The 21,354-nt window shown below is 39.1% G+C and overlaps 1 protein-coding gene across 3 annotated transcripts in view; it reads right to left on the reverse strand.

Annotated features, from left to right (window-relative positions):
* Positions 1–2,303: 2,303 nt before the first annotated feature.
* LOC131355780 (collagen alpha-6(VI) chain-like) overlaps positions 2,304–21,354 on the reverse strand; it is a 39,970-nt gene continuing 20,919 nt past the window's right edge. For 2 of the 3 annotated variants that reach the window (XM_058394282.1, XM_058394264.1), the window contains exons 17-40: positions 21,283–21,309; positions 20,691–20,735; positions 20,517–20,570; positions 20,300–20,362; positions 17,766–17,831; positions 17,467–17,520; positions 17,342–17,377; positions 17,194–17,256; positions 15,782–15,844; positions 15,630–15,692; positions 15,465–15,527; positions 15,280–15,330; positions 15,145–15,180; positions 12,689–12,751; positions 12,552–12,614; positions 12,432–12,467; positions 12,307–12,343; positions 12,177–12,188; positions 11,560–12,053; positions 11,354–11,447; positions 10,550–11,218; positions 10,319–10,430; positions 5,056–5,174; positions 2,304–4,668 (exon numbers count right to left, since the gene is read on the reverse strand). In XM_058394282.1, coding sequence (XP_058250265.1) covers positions 4,505–4,668; positions 5,056–5,174; positions 10,319–10,430; positions 10,550–11,218; positions 11,354–11,447; positions 11,560–12,053; positions 12,177–12,188; positions 12,307–12,343; positions 12,432–12,467; positions 12,552–12,614; positions 12,689–12,751; positions 15,145–15,180; positions 15,280–15,330; positions 15,465–15,527; positions 15,630–15,692; positions 15,782–15,844; positions 17,194–17,256; positions 17,342–17,377; positions 17,467–17,520; positions 17,766–17,831; positions 20,300–20,362; positions 20,517–20,570; positions 20,691–20,735; positions 21,283–21,309 — 2,547 coding nt within the window. In that variant the 3' untranslated portion in view covers positions 2,304–4,504. The remainder of the gene's footprint in view (positions 4,669–5,055; positions 5,175–10,318; positions 10,431–10,549; positions 11,219–11,353; positions 11,448–11,559; positions 12,054–12,176; positions 12,189–12,306; positions 12,344–12,431; positions 12,468–12,551; positions 12,615–12,688; positions 12,752–15,144; positions 15,181–15,279; positions 15,331–15,464; positions 15,528–15,629; positions 15,693–15,781; positions 15,845–17,193; positions 17,257–17,341; positions 17,378–17,466; positions 17,521–17,765; positions 17,832–20,299; positions 20,363–20,516; positions 20,571–20,690; positions 20,736–21,282; positions 21,310–21,354) is intronic. The other variant, XM_058394273.1, reaches the window with a different exon arrangement.

Raw genomic sequence — 21,354 nt, forward strand, 5'->3', positions numbered from 1 at the left:
AGCTGCTCGGCCATGGAAACCCATTCCATGAAGCTTTCTGCACACTGTTCTTGAGCTAATCTGAAGGCCACATGAAGTTTGGAGGTCTGTAGCGATTGACTCTGCAGAAAGTTGGCGACCTCTTCGCACTATGCGCCTCAGCATCCGCTGACCCCGCTCCGTCAGTTTACGTGGCCTACCACTTCGTGGCTGAGTTGCTGTCGTTCCCAAACACTTCCACGTTCTTATAATACAGCTGACAGTTGACTGTGGAATATTTAGGAGTGAGGAAATTTCATGACTGGATTTGTTGCACAGGTGGCATCCTATCACAGTTCCACGCTGGAATTCACTGAGCTCCTGAGAGCGACCCATTCTTTCACAAATGTTTGTAAAAACAGTCTGCATGCCTAGGTGCTTGATTTTATATACCTGTGGCCATGGAAGTGATTGGAACACCTGATTCTGATTATTTGGATGTGTGAGCGAATACTTTTGGCAATATAGTGTATATATATATATACACTATATATATATATAGGTGCAGATGTGTGCAGATGTGTGCAATTGTTGAGTAGTGGGTGACAATCCTAAATGGCCTGTGGGATGATGCCTCTTTTCATTCTCTCTGTGTTGGACATAAGGGAGTGAAAGTGCTTCCCTAACCAGACACTGAAGAGTCCATTGTTAGAATGCCTGAGGTCCGTCACTGTTTTCTTGGCCTTTGTCCAGCACCACATCCTGTAGATTTTATGCTCAGCTGATTGCCGCACCCTCTGGAAAGCCCACTTATCCTGTTTTGCAAGATATTTATCTGTTTGAAATTACTATTACTGAAGAACTCACTACAATTAAACTCCCACATTACCCTCAGCTTCCTGTTAGCTACCATTCTCTTCCTCTGTATACTTACAACTAGAACTGTTTCTTAACTTTTACGCACACCATACCTATACAGTGATACCCAGCACCTGCAAATTCACGTTAATATTCAAAAAATACCAGATAAACATCCATATATTTTAAGTAAATTATTTATACATCATTCATCTTTAGTAACCATTTTATCTAGTCAGGGTCGAGGTGGACCCTGTAACACAGTAATCAGTGCAGGAGAATTCACCCTGGATCTGGATGGGATGCCAGTCTATCACAGACCACCATGCATTCATATAGTTATTCACACTTGGGACAATTTAGTACAGCAAATCTGCAGCTACTTGCATGTTTTAGACAGGGAGAGGACACTGGAACAGCTAGAACAAACCCATGCAAACACAGCGAGCAAGTGGAACTTTGCACAGTAGACTGAGCTCAGGATCAAATCAGGAAGCCTGAAGCTCTGAGACATACAGCTTTATTTTCAGAAAAAGAAAGGCACAAAATGAAGATTTTTAATTCACCAGCTAAAATAATTCCATGTAAAATTATAGAAACACCTCTGGCAGTTAGAGATGTATATGTCTACATTGACATTTTATTCTCATATATGTGGCTTCTTGGACTTCTCCTACACTGAAATAAAAACTGGGACCAAGAGCCAAGACTGGGCAAGTTTTACCAGGCAATTCTTTCTATTCTCTGTTTCTGTTCCAACAGTGCAGCGGACACATCTGCTACCATTTGTTAAATTGTACTGTATTTTCATTTTTATTATCCTGTGCCTTAGGATATACAGACTGAAAGCCCAGAGAAAAACAATTACAGTACAGTGTGGCACTCATCATATCAGAAATTATTTTTAAAGTTCATTTTAATATGACATTCCAAAAATATAAACTCATCAGAATTCCAGATTTTATCATTCTGAGGGCGAATCATTAACACATGGTCTAAAAACAAAACCAGAAGGAATAATGAAGCTCAGTCTTAAAATGCACTACAGACAACCGACTAAAGAATAAAAGTGCATTGTTGCCCTAACAATACAAATAAAACAAATTGAAGTGAAAGACTGCAGGAATGTTTAGTATGTAATAGGGTGATTGCATGTTTAGCTAAAAAAAACTTATTATTCTAGGTCCAGATGTTTTTCCTACAATTCTTACAATGCATGAATGCGTCAAAGTCTAAATAATGTGATTCCCAAGTTAAAACAGAAGACGATTTGGTTCTCAGGTTTTAAAAATCTACTGTGGTTACTACTAAAGTGATAAGATTCTAGGACAATAATGCACTTCTGAAACAGAGTTTAAATGCAAAAACGAAACATCAAAGCACACCACGTCACCATTAATAATTTTACATTTAATATAAAAAAAAACGATATGACATTTTGCAGTATATGCAGTTTTTTTTGTGATAAAGAATGAAAACAAATCATGTCAGATTTTGTCCTAGCTTTATTGTGATGTAGCAACCATCAGAATTTTTACAATTTGACTGAATAAACTGAAGAACAAATATATATATTTTTAAGAAAAAAAGAGAAAGAAAAAAAACATGAAGGGTGCACTTACCTAATACTTTGTTAAAGTGCCTACTGCTTGTTTGACTTCCCTAAACTCACTAGCAAGCACAAAGCTGCATGAGAGATTGCATGTCAACGTTCTCGACACTGAGCTCAAGAGACACACTGACAAGAAATGCATGCCTGACCGAGCAAAAACAGCTGTTGTTTTCTGCTGAATTTTGAAATTGTGCTGAAAAACACAGACTGACTCTTTATTTGTTTTTTGATCAGTACCCAAAACTGCAGTACTACCCTCCCTGCTTGCTTCCCTCCCATGTTCATGATGTTACTGCAGGTTGCCCAGCACGCAACATAAGGTGATACTCCCTGTACAATGTCTACTTTAAGATGAGTTCATTCAAATCGCAGGGCATCGCTGAATTCGCATATACACCTGAATAGGAACCCAAATGCATCCCATTAAAAAATCTGTGCAAGTGGTCCTACAGGATATTTGTCTTGTCCTATAAGACAGTTCACTTTAATAACCTTACAAGAATGCTTCCAAAATATGATGGAAATCCCATCCTGGTGGAATCATTTTGCAATTTTTCATATTGTATTCAATTTACCCTCCTTTAATACTAAATCATGGGTAATCAGTGTGTTTTAAACATCATTATCACTATTTAACTGAGGAAATTTTAAAACATGTTTGACTGTAGATTTCCCTCCTCGTTTCTGAAAGGGACTGCTCTCTCTCTCATGTGTATATACACACATGTATATGTATACCAATAGGGAGCTCCAAAGATCCAGCCCTGTGTGCTATAGCATATCTACAGTAATGTCTTAATCTACTCATCTATTTCAAATTGAGTAATGACACAATAACTATGAATAATATGCTTAATCTTTTCTGGAAGTCATTCGTATGTGAAATGTGCACCAGCTACTTACGTCAGGCACGCAGCAGTAGCTGGAACAAATTTAATCCAGGTTTTCCACTGTATTTACTCATCAAACACATGCATCATTTCGTTCTTAAGTTAAAAGAAACGTTTTCTGGTTAGAGGCTTGTCCCAGAGAACAAGTGCAGGGCACTGCAATATAAAACCGAGCTTTTCTATTTTTTTTCAGAAGGAAATTATTGGCGAAACAACCAATAAAATGAGAGGCAGTGACTCAGGGTGCTATTATAAAAGTCTCAGGTCTTTTGACGTCTCAGTTTCCACTGAAAAAAAACCCCATATTAGATCCAGATCATTTATACAGCCTCCTTTCTGACACTCGGACAATTTTCTGTGTTTACAATATCTGTACCCATGAAGCAGTCTGCCTGTCTGTAAATGACTGCAAATAAAATTGAATGCATCCTGAAGTTTATAGGATGATTTAAGTCCCCTATATTTCAGATATTGCTTTAATCTTTGTTGACTGACACAGTGTTTGCTCACTGAGTGAATAAATGAACAAAAGAAGAAACAAATGAATGTTCCAGATGGCAATGGAGGTGAGACCTGTGGTGCTGAAGGCTATATCTTAGTTCTGTTAACTTCCATTTCCACCTTATAGACAACCCTAAAGATCCATAATATATAGACAGAGACAAGTGAGACAACATCTGAAAGTGTGAGCATACATTGAAGTCTACTAATTAATTTAGGTGAATTTTTATACTAATGAGAGCTGCTGTTTATGGTTATTAGTATTATTATATAAAAATATCAGTAAATGTGCAATTACAAAATATGTAACGTGTCCATAATTTTATTTATAGAGATAATGAAAAATTGAAATGGTATCTACATCGAAAAGTCACCTTCATATGCATTTTCTTTCATGGGAAACTGATTCTACTGAGTCATGTTTCATTTATAAAGCCAAAGAGGAGCAGTATCAAAAGTACAGCCTTTATCAGCAGCGAATATGAATGTGCCACCTTCGGTAGAATATGGAATATTTAACTACTGTTACTTGTGGTTTTGTGTGTTGGTTATTTGGGTAAAATGTGCATAAACACATTGTTCATTTCCTATTGTACCACAATTCTGAATAAAAACAAAGAAAAAGTGGGATGTCAACTTGCTGTTAGTATTATCAGTAATTTGCAAGCCAATATTCAGTAAGATCTTATGGACAACGGGCTTCACAGTCATTCTGACTGTCAAATCTGTTAAGGTTCCCTTCACATCCTCCATACCAGAAAGCAGAGCATCGATTCTGCTCTTGATCAAAGAACCATTTGAGTACATAATTTTTGCAGGGCCCAGTGTCTTTTTGTAGGAAGCACACATCTGTGATGAGAGAGAAAAAGAAACAGAGGTTAGCAAGAATGCTTTAGCAATAGATTATTACATTAACACTGCACATTACACATCTTCTAAATCAGCACTAAATCAGTAGCAGTTGCCTTCATAACCACCATAACAGCAGCATGAGCATGCACTAACTTTATTCCTAGTACTACCTTTGGACATATTCTCCATATAACATGCCTTTGTGCATATGCAGCAACATTTTCTTCTGGTATAATGACATCACAGTGAAGCAGTTGTTGCTAATTGTTAGGCAAGCCTAGGTTTATAGTGTTCTTAGACATAACTCTTGATATGTACTTGTTACTGTTGTAATAGATGTTTTACAGATGTTCTCAACGCCACAGTGAAACAGAATCAACTTACTATTTGAATCTTCAGGCACTGAGGTCAACAGGCCTCCATTTTCATGCTCAGTCTCATACTCGTGTTGTATGTTTCTCTCTTCACTGTACGATATGACTTCTTGATTCCCCAAAGAAAATCTGAGAGAAATGGAGTTCTTTAAATCAAGTTGTCTCACATGGATATTAGAACTCATGGTAGAATATTTTCATTGAAAAATATTAACTATATAAACATGCGACGATGCTATACAATAATGTTTTACACATTTATTCAGGTGTGTTTAACTCAGGGTCTTCATTGCCAATGTTGCCAGTATTGCCATGCCAACATTTTTTGCCTTTAACTAATGTAGCTGGCAATACAATTTATATAGTATTATAAATGCTATAGATGGTAAAAATGTAGTTTAGTCACAAGGCAGAATTACAGGAATATAAATTTTAAGAATAAAAATTATAAAGGTTAAAATCCCTAATAAGGCAGCTGTGACAAGAAAAAGTCCCTGAGCTGATATTAGATGAAACCTTGAGAGGAAGCACACTCAAATGGAACCCATCATCGTCTGGGTGACACCAGAGAGTGTGATTATAAATAATCTCCTTACTATAACTCAAGGGTGTAACGTTGGTTTGAGAAGTGTGTTTACATACATTTAGGGACTATGATACAAAATAAAGGAAATAATTAAGTTGATTATAATGATAAATTCCAAAAAGAATGGTAGGCTATTAAACTATGTATTTAAAAAAGATGTTTTTTATTGCTTGCTTATTGCTTTATTGTTTAATAGGGGCTGATCACCAAGACTTGAGAGAATCATTTTATAAGGTCAAAAATGTTCACCATTAATGTTGTGTGTGACTCAATTTCCACCGTTAAACAAACTTTTATTTCAAACTAACCGCTGTACCTGAAAATGTAAAATAAATCACTTGTTGCACAGGAAGTTTGTCAGAGACACATCCACCAAAACGCAGTTGTTTAGAATTAATATGCCTATTAATTATATTTGAAATTAATATGTAATCATATGAAAATGTTGATCATTACTTAAATAATTGTCTCTCATGTATAAACGACCACTCTTAGTTAATGAACAGCACAAATACCTAAAGTAGATAACTTTTATGCATCCAACACTATTATAGCAGGGTAGGAAGTAACAATCTGTAACCCTTACTTCTGTAATCCAAAAGGAGGGGAAAACAATCAAGTGAGCCAAAAAAAAGCAACACATAATGGGTGTTAGGTTTTAGAAGGGAGGCATAAAAAGCTGTAGAAATGCTATATGAAGTGGGAAGCTGCAAACGGTAGGAGAGTGGGTTAATCTGTCAAATAATATGCAAGGGGCCAATGAAGCATGGACTGAGCTTATGGCATCGCAGTCTCAATTTCAAGTTCTTGGTGGAGAGCCACACCAACTGACCCACGTGGTACCTGGAAAAGGGGCGCCGGCAGTGTTTTTTCCAGAATCCTTTGTCTGCGTTTGGCTCTCTGTGGGCGTATGTGGGCACTTTCCCAGACTTGTTGGCTTAGTTGAATAGGGTTGGGTTGGTCTGCGCACAGGCATGGTCTTCGATATCCTGGGACACTGAGGGCCACCAGAACCCATTCTGTACAAGCGCTGTGGTCCTCTAAATATTCAGATGGCCTGAGCTGTGTGCCATGTGGACCCACTGGATAACTCATGGGTGTAGCACTGCTGGTACGAATAACATGGTGGGAGGATATTTGGGAGGTTGAGGGTCCACCTGCTGAGCTTGCCAGAACTCCTCTATGAGGTCCCATCTGACAGGTGCAAAAACAATGGGGGGGGGATTGTGTTCCGGGCATGAGGTCATGCCAGCAGAAAAGAGTGTCAAATTTACCATTCTTATTTCCAGGTCTGTAGGTTACTGTAAACTGAAACCTAGTGAAGAATAGGGCCCATCTGGCCTGTCGAGGATTTAAGCGTGTAGCATTCTTTATATACTCCAAGTTCATGAGGTCCATGATTACTTGAAAGGGATGTTGTGCCCCCTCAAGCTGATGCCGCCACTCTTTAAGCACCTCCTTTATGTACAGCAATTCTCGATTCCCCACATCGTAATTTGTCTCTGCTGAGGTTAGCTTACACTAGAAACAGGCGCAGGGGAACAGTTTCCCTGGGTACCCATGGTGTAGAGATAACGACGCCACCATGCAACAGCTGGAGACATTCACTTCTACCACAAACAGCATGCTTGGATCTGGGTGTTTAAGTATGGCCGCTGTCATGAAACTGACCTTTAAGTTATTGAAGGCTGCCCGAGCTGACTCATTCCAGCTCAGTCTTTTGGGTTTTTCTCATAAAAGGGAGGTAAGAGGGTTGGCTATGTGCCTACATGTTCTTGACCTTGCTGTTGCTGAAGATTCTCACACTGTTGTTTGAACAATGTACAATGTAAAGGTGTTAATTTCCACTGTGTTCATAAAACAAGTCAAACAACCATACATTCATACAATACTAAAAAACACAAAACAAAAAACACTCCTTTACTAATACTAATAAAAAAAATTTAAAACAAATTTCCTCACGACATATCCTTATAATGCATCGAGTGTTGTCCTTGCTTTACATGGCCTAAGTGAACTATGTGATGCTCTCTGGGAATGCTGGCAAGCTCCTCTACCTGCATGCTGTTGAAATGATCCCGACAATAAGAGTGAAAAGCACTACACCCTGACAATTTGCTTTCATAGTATTCCGGATAAACCTTTGCTATAAATTGGCAAAACCCAAGAATCGCTGTAGTTCCTTTACTGTGGTGGGTTTGGGCCAGTTGGTCACTGCCCTGACTTTAGCTTAGTCCATTTGTACTCCTCCCTGTACACCAGCAAAGTCAACGTATTTCTGTGGAATTCACACTTTTCCATTTTTAAATAGAGTTGAGGCAAGAATAGATGAGTGAGTACGTACTTAAAGCACATGATCATTGTATTTGACAGAATAGATCAGGATGTCATCTATATATACAATGATGTATTGATTTAACAAGTCCTTGAGTTTTTTCATTGAGAAAGGCCTGGAAAATGGCTTGAGTGTTAGTCAGGCTGTACGGCATCACCAAGTACTTGTAGTGCCCCTTAGTGGTATGGAAGGCCGTTTTCCACATATCCCCCTCTCTGAAGCAGACCAGGTTATATGTGCTTCTAAAGTCCAATTTTGAAAAAATTTGCGCTTCCTGCATCTGTTTTAGGACCATCGGTATTAACGGTAATGGGTACTGGTAGAGGACAGTGATAGAGTTTAGGCCCTAGTAATTGATGCAGGGATGGAGACCACCATCCTTCCTCTCCAAAAAGAAGAAACTCGCTGCTGCTGGAGCTGTGGATGGTTGGATATAACCTGTCACCAAGGCCTCCTCAATATATTCCTCATTGGCTTTTCTCTCTGGCTGTGATAGAAGATATATACAGCCCTTGGGTGGCATGGTATTTAGTAAAGTTGATGGCGCAGTCCCAGTGGCAGTTGTGGGTGGGGTTGTTAGTGGCTTTCTCCTTCCTGAAGACTTTTTGGAGGTCAAGCACAGTTCTGGGCTCCTGAGTGTGAGGGCTTTCAACAGTGGTCGTAAGGCAAGTCCAAGTCAGGAGACCATTGCATCAGTTCCTTGCTGTCCCAGGACAGGCAGGGGTTGTGTATTTGTAGCCAGGGAAAACCCAGGATGATAGGGTTTGCTGGTGATGATATGATGTACAGGGAGAGTTCTTCCGTTTCAAATAATCCAACCTGAAGTGTGATGGGGATGGTCTAACGTGTGATGAAACCCTCTCTGATGGGTCGGTTATCCTCAAAGGGGGGTAGTGCATGGTAGTGTTGGTAGCCGCAGTTTCTTGTCAAGTTGTTGATCTATCAAGTTTACAGTGGCTCTGGAGTCCACTAGGGCTGAGAGACAATGGATCTCATGAGCATGATGTAATTTTCTGCCAGTGTAAAACATGAGTAAAAGAAATTCCAGCCCACATTTGATGAAGTGGTAGGTTTCTCAGTGAGTGCAGCGGTAACCTGATTGTCCACAATAGAAGCAAAGTTGGAGGCAAGAGCATTACTGTCGCTTCTCCTGGGACACCCATGGGCTCTGCTCTAGTGGCAACGGGCTTCTTTTGGTACCGGATGCTGGTGCGTGATTGGCTCCAGCTCAGCCTGCAAGGTGAGGTAAAGCCCACCTCTGAAAACAGCCAAAAGAGACTTGTCATTCCAGCTACTTTGAGCCACTAAAGTAAGGAACTTAATGTTTCCACCTCCATGTTTGACAGTGGGGATGGTCTTCTTGGAGTCATAGGCAGCATTCCTCCTCCTCCAAACACGGCGAGTTGAGTTGATGCCAAAGAGCTGGATTTTGGTCTCATTTGACCACTTTCACCCAGGTCTCCTCTGAATCATTCAGATGTTCACTGACAAACTTCAGATGAGCCTGTACATGTGCTTTCTTTAGCAGGGGGACCTTGCGGGCACTACTGGATTTCAGTCTTTCACGGCATAGTGTGTTACCAATTGTTTTCTTGGTGACTATGGTCCCAGCTGCCTTGAGATCACTGACAAAATCCTCCAGTGTAATTCTGCGCTGATTCCTCGCCGTTCTCATGATCATTGAAACTCCATGAGGTGAGATCTTGCATGGAGCCCCAGACCGAGGAAGACTGACAGTCCTTTTGTGTTTCTTCCATTTGGGAATAATCGCACCAACTGTTGTCACCTTCTCACCAAGCTGCTTAGCAATGGTCTTGTAGCACATTCCAGCCTTGTGTAGGTCTACAATCTTGTCCCTGACATCCATGGACAGCTCTTTGGTCTTGGCCATGATGGAGAGTTTGGAATCTGATTGATTGCTTCCTTCTGTGGACAGGTGTCTTTCATACAGTTAACAAGCTGAGATTAAGAGCACTCCCCGAGAGTGCTCCTACTGTAATCTCAGCTCGTTACCTGTATAAAAGACACCTGGGAGCCAGAAATCTTTCTGATTGATAGGGGATCAAATACTTATTTCACTCATTAAAATGCAAATCAATGTATAATTTTTCTGAAATGCGTTTTTCTGGATTTTTTTGTTGTTATTCTGCCTCTCACTGTTCAAATACACCTACCATTAAAATTACGGACTGATCATTTCTTTGTCAGTGGGCAAACGTACAAAATCAGCAGGGGATCAAATAATTTTTTCCCTCACTGTATATATAAAAAAGGTAAATGTAACATACAGTGAGCCTTCTTCCATCTTGTTCATGAAATGAATAATGAGAAGGAGAATATCTGTAATGTTACCTGTGTATGTGTGGTCTCTTAGCAGCCTCAAAGACATGTTCTTGACCTTGCTGTTGCTGAAGATTCTCACACTGTTGTTTGAACAATGTACCAGGATAGGTGTTCATTTCCACTGTGTTCATAAAACACAGACAAACTCAACCAAACATTCATACAATACCAGAAAAAAAACAAAAGATAGTTAAAAACACTCCTTTACTAATACTAATGAAATAAAATAATTTCCCTTACAGCTCAGAATGTGTAGGAAAGTTCTGATAAAACGTCGAGTGTACTCCTGTTGTCCTTGTTTTACATGGCCTAAGTGAACTATGTGCTGCTCTGTGGGACTGCTGGCAAGCTCCTCCACCTGTGTGCTGTTGAAATGATCCCCGACAGTAAGAGTGAAAAGCACCACACCCTGACACTTGGCTTTCATGGAGATGAAGTCCAGTTTTGCACTGTCAGAATATTCCGTCTCATCTCCAACTATAAGCAGCAGCATCTTGTTTTTTCGAGGCCTGGAAACAGTGAGTAGGTCCTGCATGATTACGTATTCTATGGCATGTCCCAGCCTGGAGTAGCCACCAGTCTGCTGTAGATTTTCAAAGATGCTCTGCTTCATTAGGTTGCGGTCCTGAAACTGCTGGAAACTAAAGATCTGCTTGACTGGAGCCTGGGCCTCACTGTATGATGAGCTCTGCTGGTAAAGTGCCACCCGTGCCTGTCTGTCATTTCTGCTGGGCTGATCACTCACTACAAGCTGGTCCAACACAGTGCCCAACACCTGCTTCACTCCCTCATACCAATCTGCCTGGATGCTCCGAGAACCATCCACCAACAACGCCAGGTCCATGTTTACCTGCTCTGGACTGGGCACCTCACTGGTGCTAGGACAATCTCTAGCTGGATTGCAAGGATCTGAGAAGACAGCAGATGAGATCAAACAAATCATTATTAATCTATTCTATATGGGTCCTGACTAAGTTGCTAACTTTTTATTAGATCACAAGAAATTCATTATTTAGATCAACATTAACAAATTTGACGTATTACCAAAGCAGATGATGCATCGCTGGATCTTCTCAAGTGCTGTATTCTGGGTCTGTGATCTCTCCAGCACATTAATAAAGCTTCCTGTCTCATCAGCCTTATCACAACACACAAGACAGGGAAAGTTAAAAAGATAAAATTCTAAAAGGTGAATCACAGCAATCAATCTGATCATATAGGCTTCATCTGCTTCAGTCATTTTACATTACCTGAAAAGCTTGCTGAACATTAGGAGTTTCCCTAAAACCGATAACACCAAGGTTTATATCCAGAGCCTTGTATTCCAGAACAGCTGTGGTTATGGATGTCACATCCTGGGACTTTCCACCAGAGAGGAAGATCGCCACCTTCCTGATCAGAACACCCTGACGAATACGTTTGAAGACATTTCTACCCACAAAGCGCATGGCTACACCAATGTTGCGTCTATTGGATGTACGTTCCAGAGGGATGTTCTTCACAGCTTCCACCAAGTCTTTCTTATGGCGATGGTCAGAAAAACGGATGAGGTACTTGGTGTTAGAACTGTAGGAAACCACAGCCACTCGTGTCCCTGTTGGACAGTTGCTTTCAGCGATATCAATGCTGTCCAGCAGAGAAAGAAGAGTTGAGTTCATTCTCTGAAATAATGCAGGAGTCACATCCTCAGACATGTCCAAACCAATCACCAGTTCAGTGGGGTACACAGGGCAAGTTGTTTTATCTAGAGGTGCAGACATGATAAAGAAGAGAGATATGTTTGTGTTCATTGATGTTCTTTCAATCACTGAATCATTTTCATCCTTATTAAGGGTGTGTTGCATAGCAAAGAAAGTAAGAGCCCCACCTTTACAGCAGCCTGTGTGAATATAATGTGATAAAAAAAAAAGTTAAAAAGAATATAAACTTTGATTTGAATGCAATATAATAATAATCAGGGATACAGTGAATCCAAGTGTAGAATTATGAAACTTTACCACAGTTGTCTTGTACATAGCTGATCAGTTGACAAGTCTAAAAGAATACAAAGCAATGGTTATATACATACAGCAAAAAGAAACTGATCACTGATCTCTGAAAAGAACAAAAGGCTTGAACGTACAGACATTGCTCTGTTTCCTGGTGGTCCTTTAGGGCCCTAAAAATATAAAAATAAGGAAAATTGATCAAATTAGTTGTAAATTTTAAAATGTCATGAATAGTGTTATTAAAGCTTGCAAACCCTGTGTCCAGCTGGTCCGGGGCCACCAAGATCACCCTGTGCTCCTGGCCTGCCTGCATTTCCCTGTAATATATCAGGCCAAATTTGAGAAACTAACCAGGCAGAGAAAAGAACTATTATTAGTTAACTATTCTTACCCCTCTTCCTCTTTGGCCTTTAGGACCTTTAACTCCTTTGTTCCCAATATCTCCATTTTCACCCTGGCCACAAAAATATAAGATAACAAAATTAATTTAAACAAAAATAACATTCATAATGCCAATGAGCTACCTAAGAACAAGGTTAAAATTTTCTGAGGCTTTAGTTAAACACCAGTTATGTCTAGTAACTGCAGGGTATTTCATTAATAATAGAAGAGGGGGTAAAACCCAGAGTTTGTACAAGGTGCAGAAAGGCAAAGTGCTTCTGGGGCTGTAGTAAAACTAGTGGATATTAGAAAATTGCCTTACATTTGCTCAATTAATTTCTCTCATAACGATAATGGGCAATACACAGAAATGTCATTAAAGTTATGTTCATCAAGTGACTTGCAACTGGAAAGGAGAATTCCTTCATTCTGTTGGCATGAAGGTTTTTACCAAATGAATAGCCAGTGTGCTCTTGGTTTCTCCAAGATATAGTTGATTATAGTTGATTACATCTCTCTAAAAAAAAAAAACCAATATACAATGCCTGCAGTGATAAACGTGGTGGTATGAGTCATGGTGAGGCCAGACACCTTCATGAAGCATTTAAGCTTTACAACCTTGTTGAAAATGGTTAATTTTTAGAGATTTTAAATTTACACTAGATCCTTCTAATGGCCAAAACTATAGGCCTGTGTACAAAGCAACAATTATTTTAATGATAGCATTACCTGGGTAACATTTGGACCAATAACGATAACAATATTATTAATATTGATTGTACTGATATCATATAGTTATACTATGATATATATATATATATATATATATATATATATATGTCTATATATGTACTATATACAGTGAGGGAAAAATTATTTGATCCCCTGCTGATTTTGTACGTTTGCCCACTGACAAAGAAATGATCAGTCTGTAATTTTAATGGTAGGTTTATCTGGACAGTGAGAGACAGAATAACAACAAAAAAATCCAGAAAAACACATTTCAGAAAAGTTATACATTGATTTGCATTTTATTGAGTGAAATAAGTATTTGACCCCTTTGCAAAACATGACTTAGTACTTGGTGGCAAACCCTTGTTGGCAATCACAGACGTCAGACATTTCTTGTAGTTGGCCACCAGGTTTGCACACATCTCACATCTCAAGGAATTTGGGCCCACTCCTCTTTGCATCCACGACCCATTTTCAATGCCCTGGCTGAGGGAAGGAGGTTCTCACTCAAGATTTGACAGTACATGGCTCCGTCCATCGTCCCTTTGATGCAGTGCGGTTGTCCTGTCCCCTTAGCAGAAAAACACCCCCAAAGCATAATGTTTCCACCTCCATGTTTGACAGTGGGGATGGTCTTCTTGGAGTCATAGGCAGCATTCCTCCTCCTCCAAACACGGCGAGTTGAGTTGATGCCAAAGAGCTGGATTTTGGTCTCATTTGACCACAACACTTTCACCCAGGTCTCCTCTGAATCATTCAGATGTTCACTGGCAAACTTCAGATGAGCCTGTACATGTGCTTTCTTTAGCAGGGGGACCTTGCGGGCACTACTGGATTTCAGTCTTTCACGGCATAGTGTGTTACCAATTGTTTTCTTGGTGACTATGGTCCCAGCTGCCTTGAGATCATTGACAAAATCCTCCAGTGTAATTCTGGGCTGATTCCTCGCCGTTCTCATGATCATTGAAACTCCATGAGGTGAGATCTTGCATGGAGCCCCAGACCGAGGAAGATTGACAGTCCTTTTGTGTTTCCTCCATTTGGGAATAATCGCACCAACTGTTGTCACCTTCTCACCAAGCTGCTTGGCGATGGTCTTGTAGCTCATTCCAGCCTTGTGTAGGTCTACAATCTTGTCCCTGACATCCATGGACAGCTCTTTGGTCTTGGCCATGATGGAGAGTTTGGAGTCTGATTGATTGCTTCCTTCTGTGGACAGGTGTCTTTCATACAACGAGCTGAGATTAAGAGCACTCCCCGAGAGTGCTCCTACTGTAATGTCAGCTCGTTACCTGTATAAAAGACACCTGGGGGCCTGATAGGGGGTCAAATACTTATTTCACTCATTAAAATGCAAATCAATGTATAACTTTTCTGAAATGTGTTTTTCTGAATTTTTTTGTTGTTACTCTGCCTCTCACTGTTCAAATACCCCTATCATTAAAATTACAGACTGATCATTTCTTTGTCAGTGGGCAAACGTACAAAATCAGCAGGGGATCAAATAATTTTTTCCCTCACTGTATATATAGTATGATATATATATATCTTTTTTTTTAAACTGAAATTTTGCTAACTCACTCTATACCAGTACTGATGTGTCATCTAAGTAATTACAGCTTTAAGCTGTATGGATTTATATAATCTGTGCACATTTCTAAAACTGCCTTTGATAAAATGTTTCATAAACACATTCAGTCTGATATCTATAAAATATTTTTTTTTTAAAATTACCTGAAGTCCTGGATATCCTGGAAAACCAGGATCTCCCTGTGAGCAGGAAAAAATGATATCGAGTATTTTGTCAAGCAGAACAATAAAGAAATACATTTCTCCTGATAAGCAGTACTGCATAGGCTATGGTGTAACCTTCTGTCCTTTACGTCCTGGTAACCCATATCCATCTGGACCATCATTTCCCTGTTGTGGTGGTACAAAAAAAAGGAGAGAGAAAGAGAGAGAGAGAGAGAGAGAGAGAGAGAGAGATAAAGTATAGTAAACTTACACTTTATATCTTACACTGACTTTTTGTTTTGTCTAACATATCAACTTACTGGAGGGCCCCTGGGGCCTGGTGGCCCAGGTTCTCCTATAATTCCAGCATCCCCTGGCTGACCCTGCACAAAAACACAGACTTGTACATCGCTTGACAAAAAGCAATTTATGAGCTGTACATGTGATGTTAAGAAAGGATATTTGGGAAGTTGTGTAAAAACTACCTTTTGTCCCCTGCGTCCTACACTTCCTTTAGATCCCATGATTCCTTGTACACCTGGTGGTCCCTAGTGGAAAACGATTTATTAAAAATTATTAAAAACAAACAGCTTTAAAAACATTCATTTATTATAGTGGACTAGGTCAGGAAGCATACCTTAGGTCCTGGAAGACCAGTTATTCCATTCTGTCCTGGAGTACCATAAGGGCCTACTGGCCCCTGGACGACAAAAAAAGATCAGGCCACAAGTAGTTCAAATTGATATACAGTACTGTGTAAAAGGTTCTAGGAAGGGATGAAGAATTGCTGTAAAGTAAAAATATCAAAAATATTTATTTTAATTATTTATTTTTTATCAATTTATAGAATGCAAAGTATGCACACTTTGTACACTTGCAAAAAATAGACTCTAGTCATTAACTGAAACAGAAACAACAGTGTAGGAGCCTTAAAACTGGATGAGGAACAGCCAAACTCTGCTACTAAGGTGAGGTTTCATGTCACAGGTCATACATGTCACATGTCATACAAGACTGAGCACAGCAACAAGACTGTAGGTAGTTATACTGCCTATCACAAGTCTCTCCCAAGCAAAGATTTCAAAGCAGACTGGGGTTTCAAGATGTGCTGTTCAAGCTATTTTATAGACGCACAAAGAAATGGGCAATGTTCCGGACTGTAGACAGTGGTCGGCCGATGAAACTTAATGCAGCAGATGAAAGACACATCATGCTTACTTTCCTTCAACACTGGAAGATGTCCAGCAGTGCCATCAGCAAAGAGCTAGAGGAAACCAGTAGGTCTCTGGTATAACCATCTACTTTCTGCAGATGTCTGGCCAGAAGTGGTCTTCATGGAAGAATTGTGGCCAAAAAGAAACAAAAACCTCTGACGTGGAAACAAAGCTAAGCGACTCAACTATGCACAAAGATATAGAAAATGGGATGAGAAATGGCTACAGGTGCTCTGGATGAGTCAAAATTTGAAATATTTGGCTGTAGCGGGACACAGGTTGTTTGTTGAAGGGCTGAAGAGCAGTAAAATAATGAGTGTCTGCAGGCAACAGTGAAGCATGGTGGAGGTTCCTGACAAGTTTGGGGCTGCATGTCTGCAAAATGGTGCTGGAGATTTAGTCAGGAATAATGGTGACCTCAATGCTGAGAAAAACAGGCATATACCTATCCATTATGCAATACCATCAGGGAGGTGTCTGATTGGCCCCAAATTGTATCTAAATTTCAACCTCATAAAGCTTGAACAATTAATACTTTTTAACAGCGATCTTAAACTGTTCAGAAAAAAATGATTGGCTGGCTTCACATTCTTCACAGGAAGTATGTGTTAGCTTTCTCTCTGCCTGCGTGGCTGGTGGGTGGGAATTGGCAGCTGACAAATTTAGAGAGGAAACGGGGAGGGAAAAAACTAAATAAAAAACAAACCCTATGACTGTTAAATATTATTGTAGCTTGGTCTGATCAAACTAAATAGGACAACCAAATTCAACACACAAAAACATACAGTAGTCAGGAAAGGAAAGGACAGGAAAGGAAAGGAAAGCAAAGGAAAACCTGTGGCCCTGAAGGTCCAGGGTCTCCATTTGATCCCAAGTCTCCTGGAGGTCCAGGGAAACCCTAAAGAAAGTAAAAATGACAATACTTCACTTCAAAACTGGTCATTCTGTGACTCATTTTGTTATTATTACTAAGAAAAACTTACTTTTTCACCTGTAGTGCCTCTCCTTCCCTTTTGACCCTAGGACAGGTTAAAAAAAAGAAAGGAAAAAAGTTTACTCCTTTGAAACTCATTGCGACATATGTATTGTAAAGTCCGAAGAGACTTACAGGACTGCCCTTATCTCCATCCCTGCCTTGTCTTCCATCTGTTCCTGGATCTCCCTGTGATTGAAGCAGAGAGAGATTTATGCAAAGATGATGCCTGCATTTTGATGATTACTGCACGGGTAGAAATCCCCTTAATGGAACTACATTTGATTTGAATGTATTACCATCATCCATAATCACATTAACATTCATTTAGCATTCATTCATTCCTGTGGCTTAAAATAGTGAAGTGTTGATGGTAGGCCTTATCGTTAAAGAACTAAACTAGTTATTAGAGTATTAGAGGAACACAGACATACCGGTAGACCAGCGTATCCAATCTCACCCTTAGGACCACGGATTCTGTTGTCAATGCCTGACTCACCCTTCATAGAAAAGCAGCAGATGACAGAAAACGATTTATATTAAAATATATACTGTGTCATGCTTAGACTGTGTCTGGGTATATTATTTGTCTGGAAACACCCTTCAAACTGTCAGCTTTTTATATTTTCTACTTTTTTATATTTTCTTCCATGTTCTCCTGAACTGAAAGATTATTCTCTTTTGCACATATCTTAACCAAGTTATCACTTTTTAAAAATATGGTTGCACCCAAATGGGAAAAGAAAGAGATGATTTTCAGAAAGCTGTATTCAAGTTGCTCAATTCAGTGCTCAAATTCAAGCAATCAAATTCAAGAATCAAAATTCTGTTTAGCATCAAGTACACAGGGATAGGCAAATTTAATAAAGCCTGGACCATGTTGTTCTGATGAGCGTTCTCTGCACAACAGAAAAAAATGCCTCAGAATACTGAAAGTATATGAATTATATATTGATTACTTATTTATTGTTGGCTAAGTCAAACATACATTGGGGGATTTGTGGTTTAGTTAACTTTAACAAACTATTTAGTGTGAACTTGCCTCTTGAACACATCTGGGCAACTGCCAATCATTTCTTTATTGGGGTAAAGGAATACAGTTGTGCTCAAAAGTTTGCATACCTTGGGAGAATTTGCGAGAACAAACAAAACATGACAAAGAAAATGAGGAAATGATCCCTGTTCAAAAGTTTGCATACTTTTAGTTTTTAATATTGTGTATTAGCCCCTTTAGCATCAATGATTGCATGCAGTCTTCTGTAATAATTGTGCATGAGGTCTGTAATTCTCTCAGGTGGTATAGCTGCCTATTCTTCTAGGCAAATTGCCTTCAGTTTCTGTAAATTTTTTGGTTGTCTTGCACAAATTGCACGTTTGAGATCTCCCCAAAGTGGCTCAATGATACTGAGGTCAGGAGACTGTGATGGCCACTCCAGAACCTTCACCTTTTTTTGCTGCAGCCATTGGCAGGTCAACTTGGCCTTGTGCTATGGATCATTTTCATATTGGAACAACCCAAGAGCATCCCATGTGCAGCTTTCGTGCTGTAGAATGCAAATTGTCTGCCAGTATTTTCTGATAAAATGCTGTATTCATCTTGCCATCAATTCTGACTAACTGCCCTGTGCTCACACAGCCCCAAAACACAAGAGATCCATCCCCATGCTTTACAGTTGGGATGGTGTACTTTTCACCGTAGATCTTGTTGACTCCTCTCCAAACATAACATTTATGGTTGTGATTATGAAGTTCAATTTTGGTCTCATCACTCCAAAAGACTCTGCTCCAGAAGCTGTAAGGCTTGTCTAGTTGCTGTCTGGTGTACTCAAAGCGGGCCTTTTTGTGGCATGGGGACAGTAACAGCTTTCTCCTGACAACTCGACCATGCAGGTCATTTGTGTTAAAGTACCTGCTTATTGTGCTCCTTGAGACAACAGCACCACTTTTTTTCCAGAGCAGCCTATATTTCTCCCAAAGTTGTTTGTGGGTTTTTCCTTGCGTCCCGAACAATTCTTCTGGCAATAGTGATTAAAATCTTTCTTGGTCTACCTGACTGTGACTCAGTATCAACAGAACCTCTTATTTTCCATTTTCCTTTATCAGAGTTTGAACAGTACTGACTGGCATTTTTAAGTGTTGAGATATCGTTTTATATCCTTTTCCTGCTACTACCTTGTTATGCCGGTCCATTGGCAGTTCTTTTGTCTTCCCCATGGTGCAGTGTCCAGCCAAATCAGTGCATCACCTCATGAGCTGAGAAACTCACTGACTATTTATGCACAGACACTAATTACAATTACAGTGAGTCACAGGTGTGGAAACCTCCCTTTAATAGCCATTTAAACCTCTGTGTGTCATCCTGTGTGTTTATAATGTGACCAAACATTCAAGGATATGTAAACTTTGGATCAGGGATGTTTGGGTGATTTCATTAATAGTTTAATTTATAATATAAGTCTATATCTAACCCACATTAATTCCTTCAAACCCAACTAGGGGTAACCAGCTCACAGTTTGAATATTTTTTGCTACAATCGTCTATTTAAAGCTCAAGTTACCATAAATAAATTCTTTTCTCAAGTATGACTGAGATACATATGATAACACATGACACATAGTATAAGGAAATGCTTATATGCACCCCCCCCCCAAACACACTTGTAAAACAGACCCTATAAGTTAGGAAATTAAACCACCCTAATATCAATAGTCTCCTTAAATAACTATAGATGTATAGACAATGCTATATATATGTATTCATCAATGGAATGAAATCATGAGCACTTGTTTCATCCTTTTGCTGGTGGAGGGTATAACTGAATTTAGTGTCTTACACCTTCTGTTCAGTGTGCTTTTGCCTCAATGGTACTTTAGAAAAGAGTAGAAAAGAAAAATAAAGAAATAATAATAATAATAATAATAATAATAATAATAATAATAATAATAATAATAATAAACAATAACTCACCGGATCACCTCTCAGTCCTTTTTGTCCTGGAACACCCGGAATTCCTTGAACACCCTTCTTGCCCTTTAGAATGATACATATCTTTAATAGACTAAACATGACTTCCAATTAAAGATGTTTATTAAAAAAGTAACATTACAAAAAGCAAATAAGAACTGTATAGATTTGTAGAAGTTTAATATATCCCACAGTGAATAATACAGAGTAAAATTATTACTGGGCTGCCTGGAGCTCCTGGCTCTCCTGGGTATCCTGCTGATCCAGTCACACCCTACAGTTATGCAAAGGCAGAATATATGGATCCCATAAATATTAGTATTTATATATAATCATGCAAAATTATGTAGTACCCAACTCTCTAATGTTTTTAATAAAAAATGTGTTACATTACATGTTCTCCATTTATTCCATCCAAACCATGTTCTCCATCTTCACCCTATCAAATACAAAAGAAAATATGTAGTAATATTCTGCTTCCCGGGTTATATACATACAACCAGCAACTAGATATTGAAATACAGATGGAATACATATAAACATAAGCATTCTTTTGCATTACTTTGTCAGATTTTATTCACTAAATCTCATTAAACCTAAATCAATATTCCTTTTTTTAAAAAGACTTCATATCAATATGAATTTGTCGTCGTCAAAATCTCTTAATTCTGTTCAGAATCAGTGATGTGATGTTTCTTCATAAGTCAGGTGTTTAAACTACACACACCCCATCATTATTATTCTCCTGATAAAAACTGTAAGGACAACCTCATTTCAATTTTCTCTTCAGGACCCTTCATGTTACATTTTAAATGGTCAAAACTGCTTTCAAAATACAGCATTTACATTTCATTTTAACATTGTTACTTAGTATTAGTTCTGACATCAGCCCTTTCAATGTTTTGGTGTGTAAACATAAATGTGTCTGATGATTATAGCTGTTAAATCATTGGCAACACTCATATGTGGTCTATTTCAATACTTACTGTATCACCCCTGTAGCCTCTGCCTCCCTGTGGAAAATTTTAAGAAGAGAATGACTTAGGTTAAAATCAGAT

This window comes from Hemibagrus wyckioides, linkage group LG01 (genome assembly GCF_019097595.1).
Source record: "Hemibagrus wyckioides isolate EC202008001 linkage group LG01, SWU_Hwy_1.0, whole genome shotgun sequence".
In the NCBI taxonomy this organism is placed as follows: Eukaryota; Metazoa; Chordata; class Actinopteri; order Siluriformes; family Bagridae; genus Hemibagrus; species Hemibagrus wyckioides.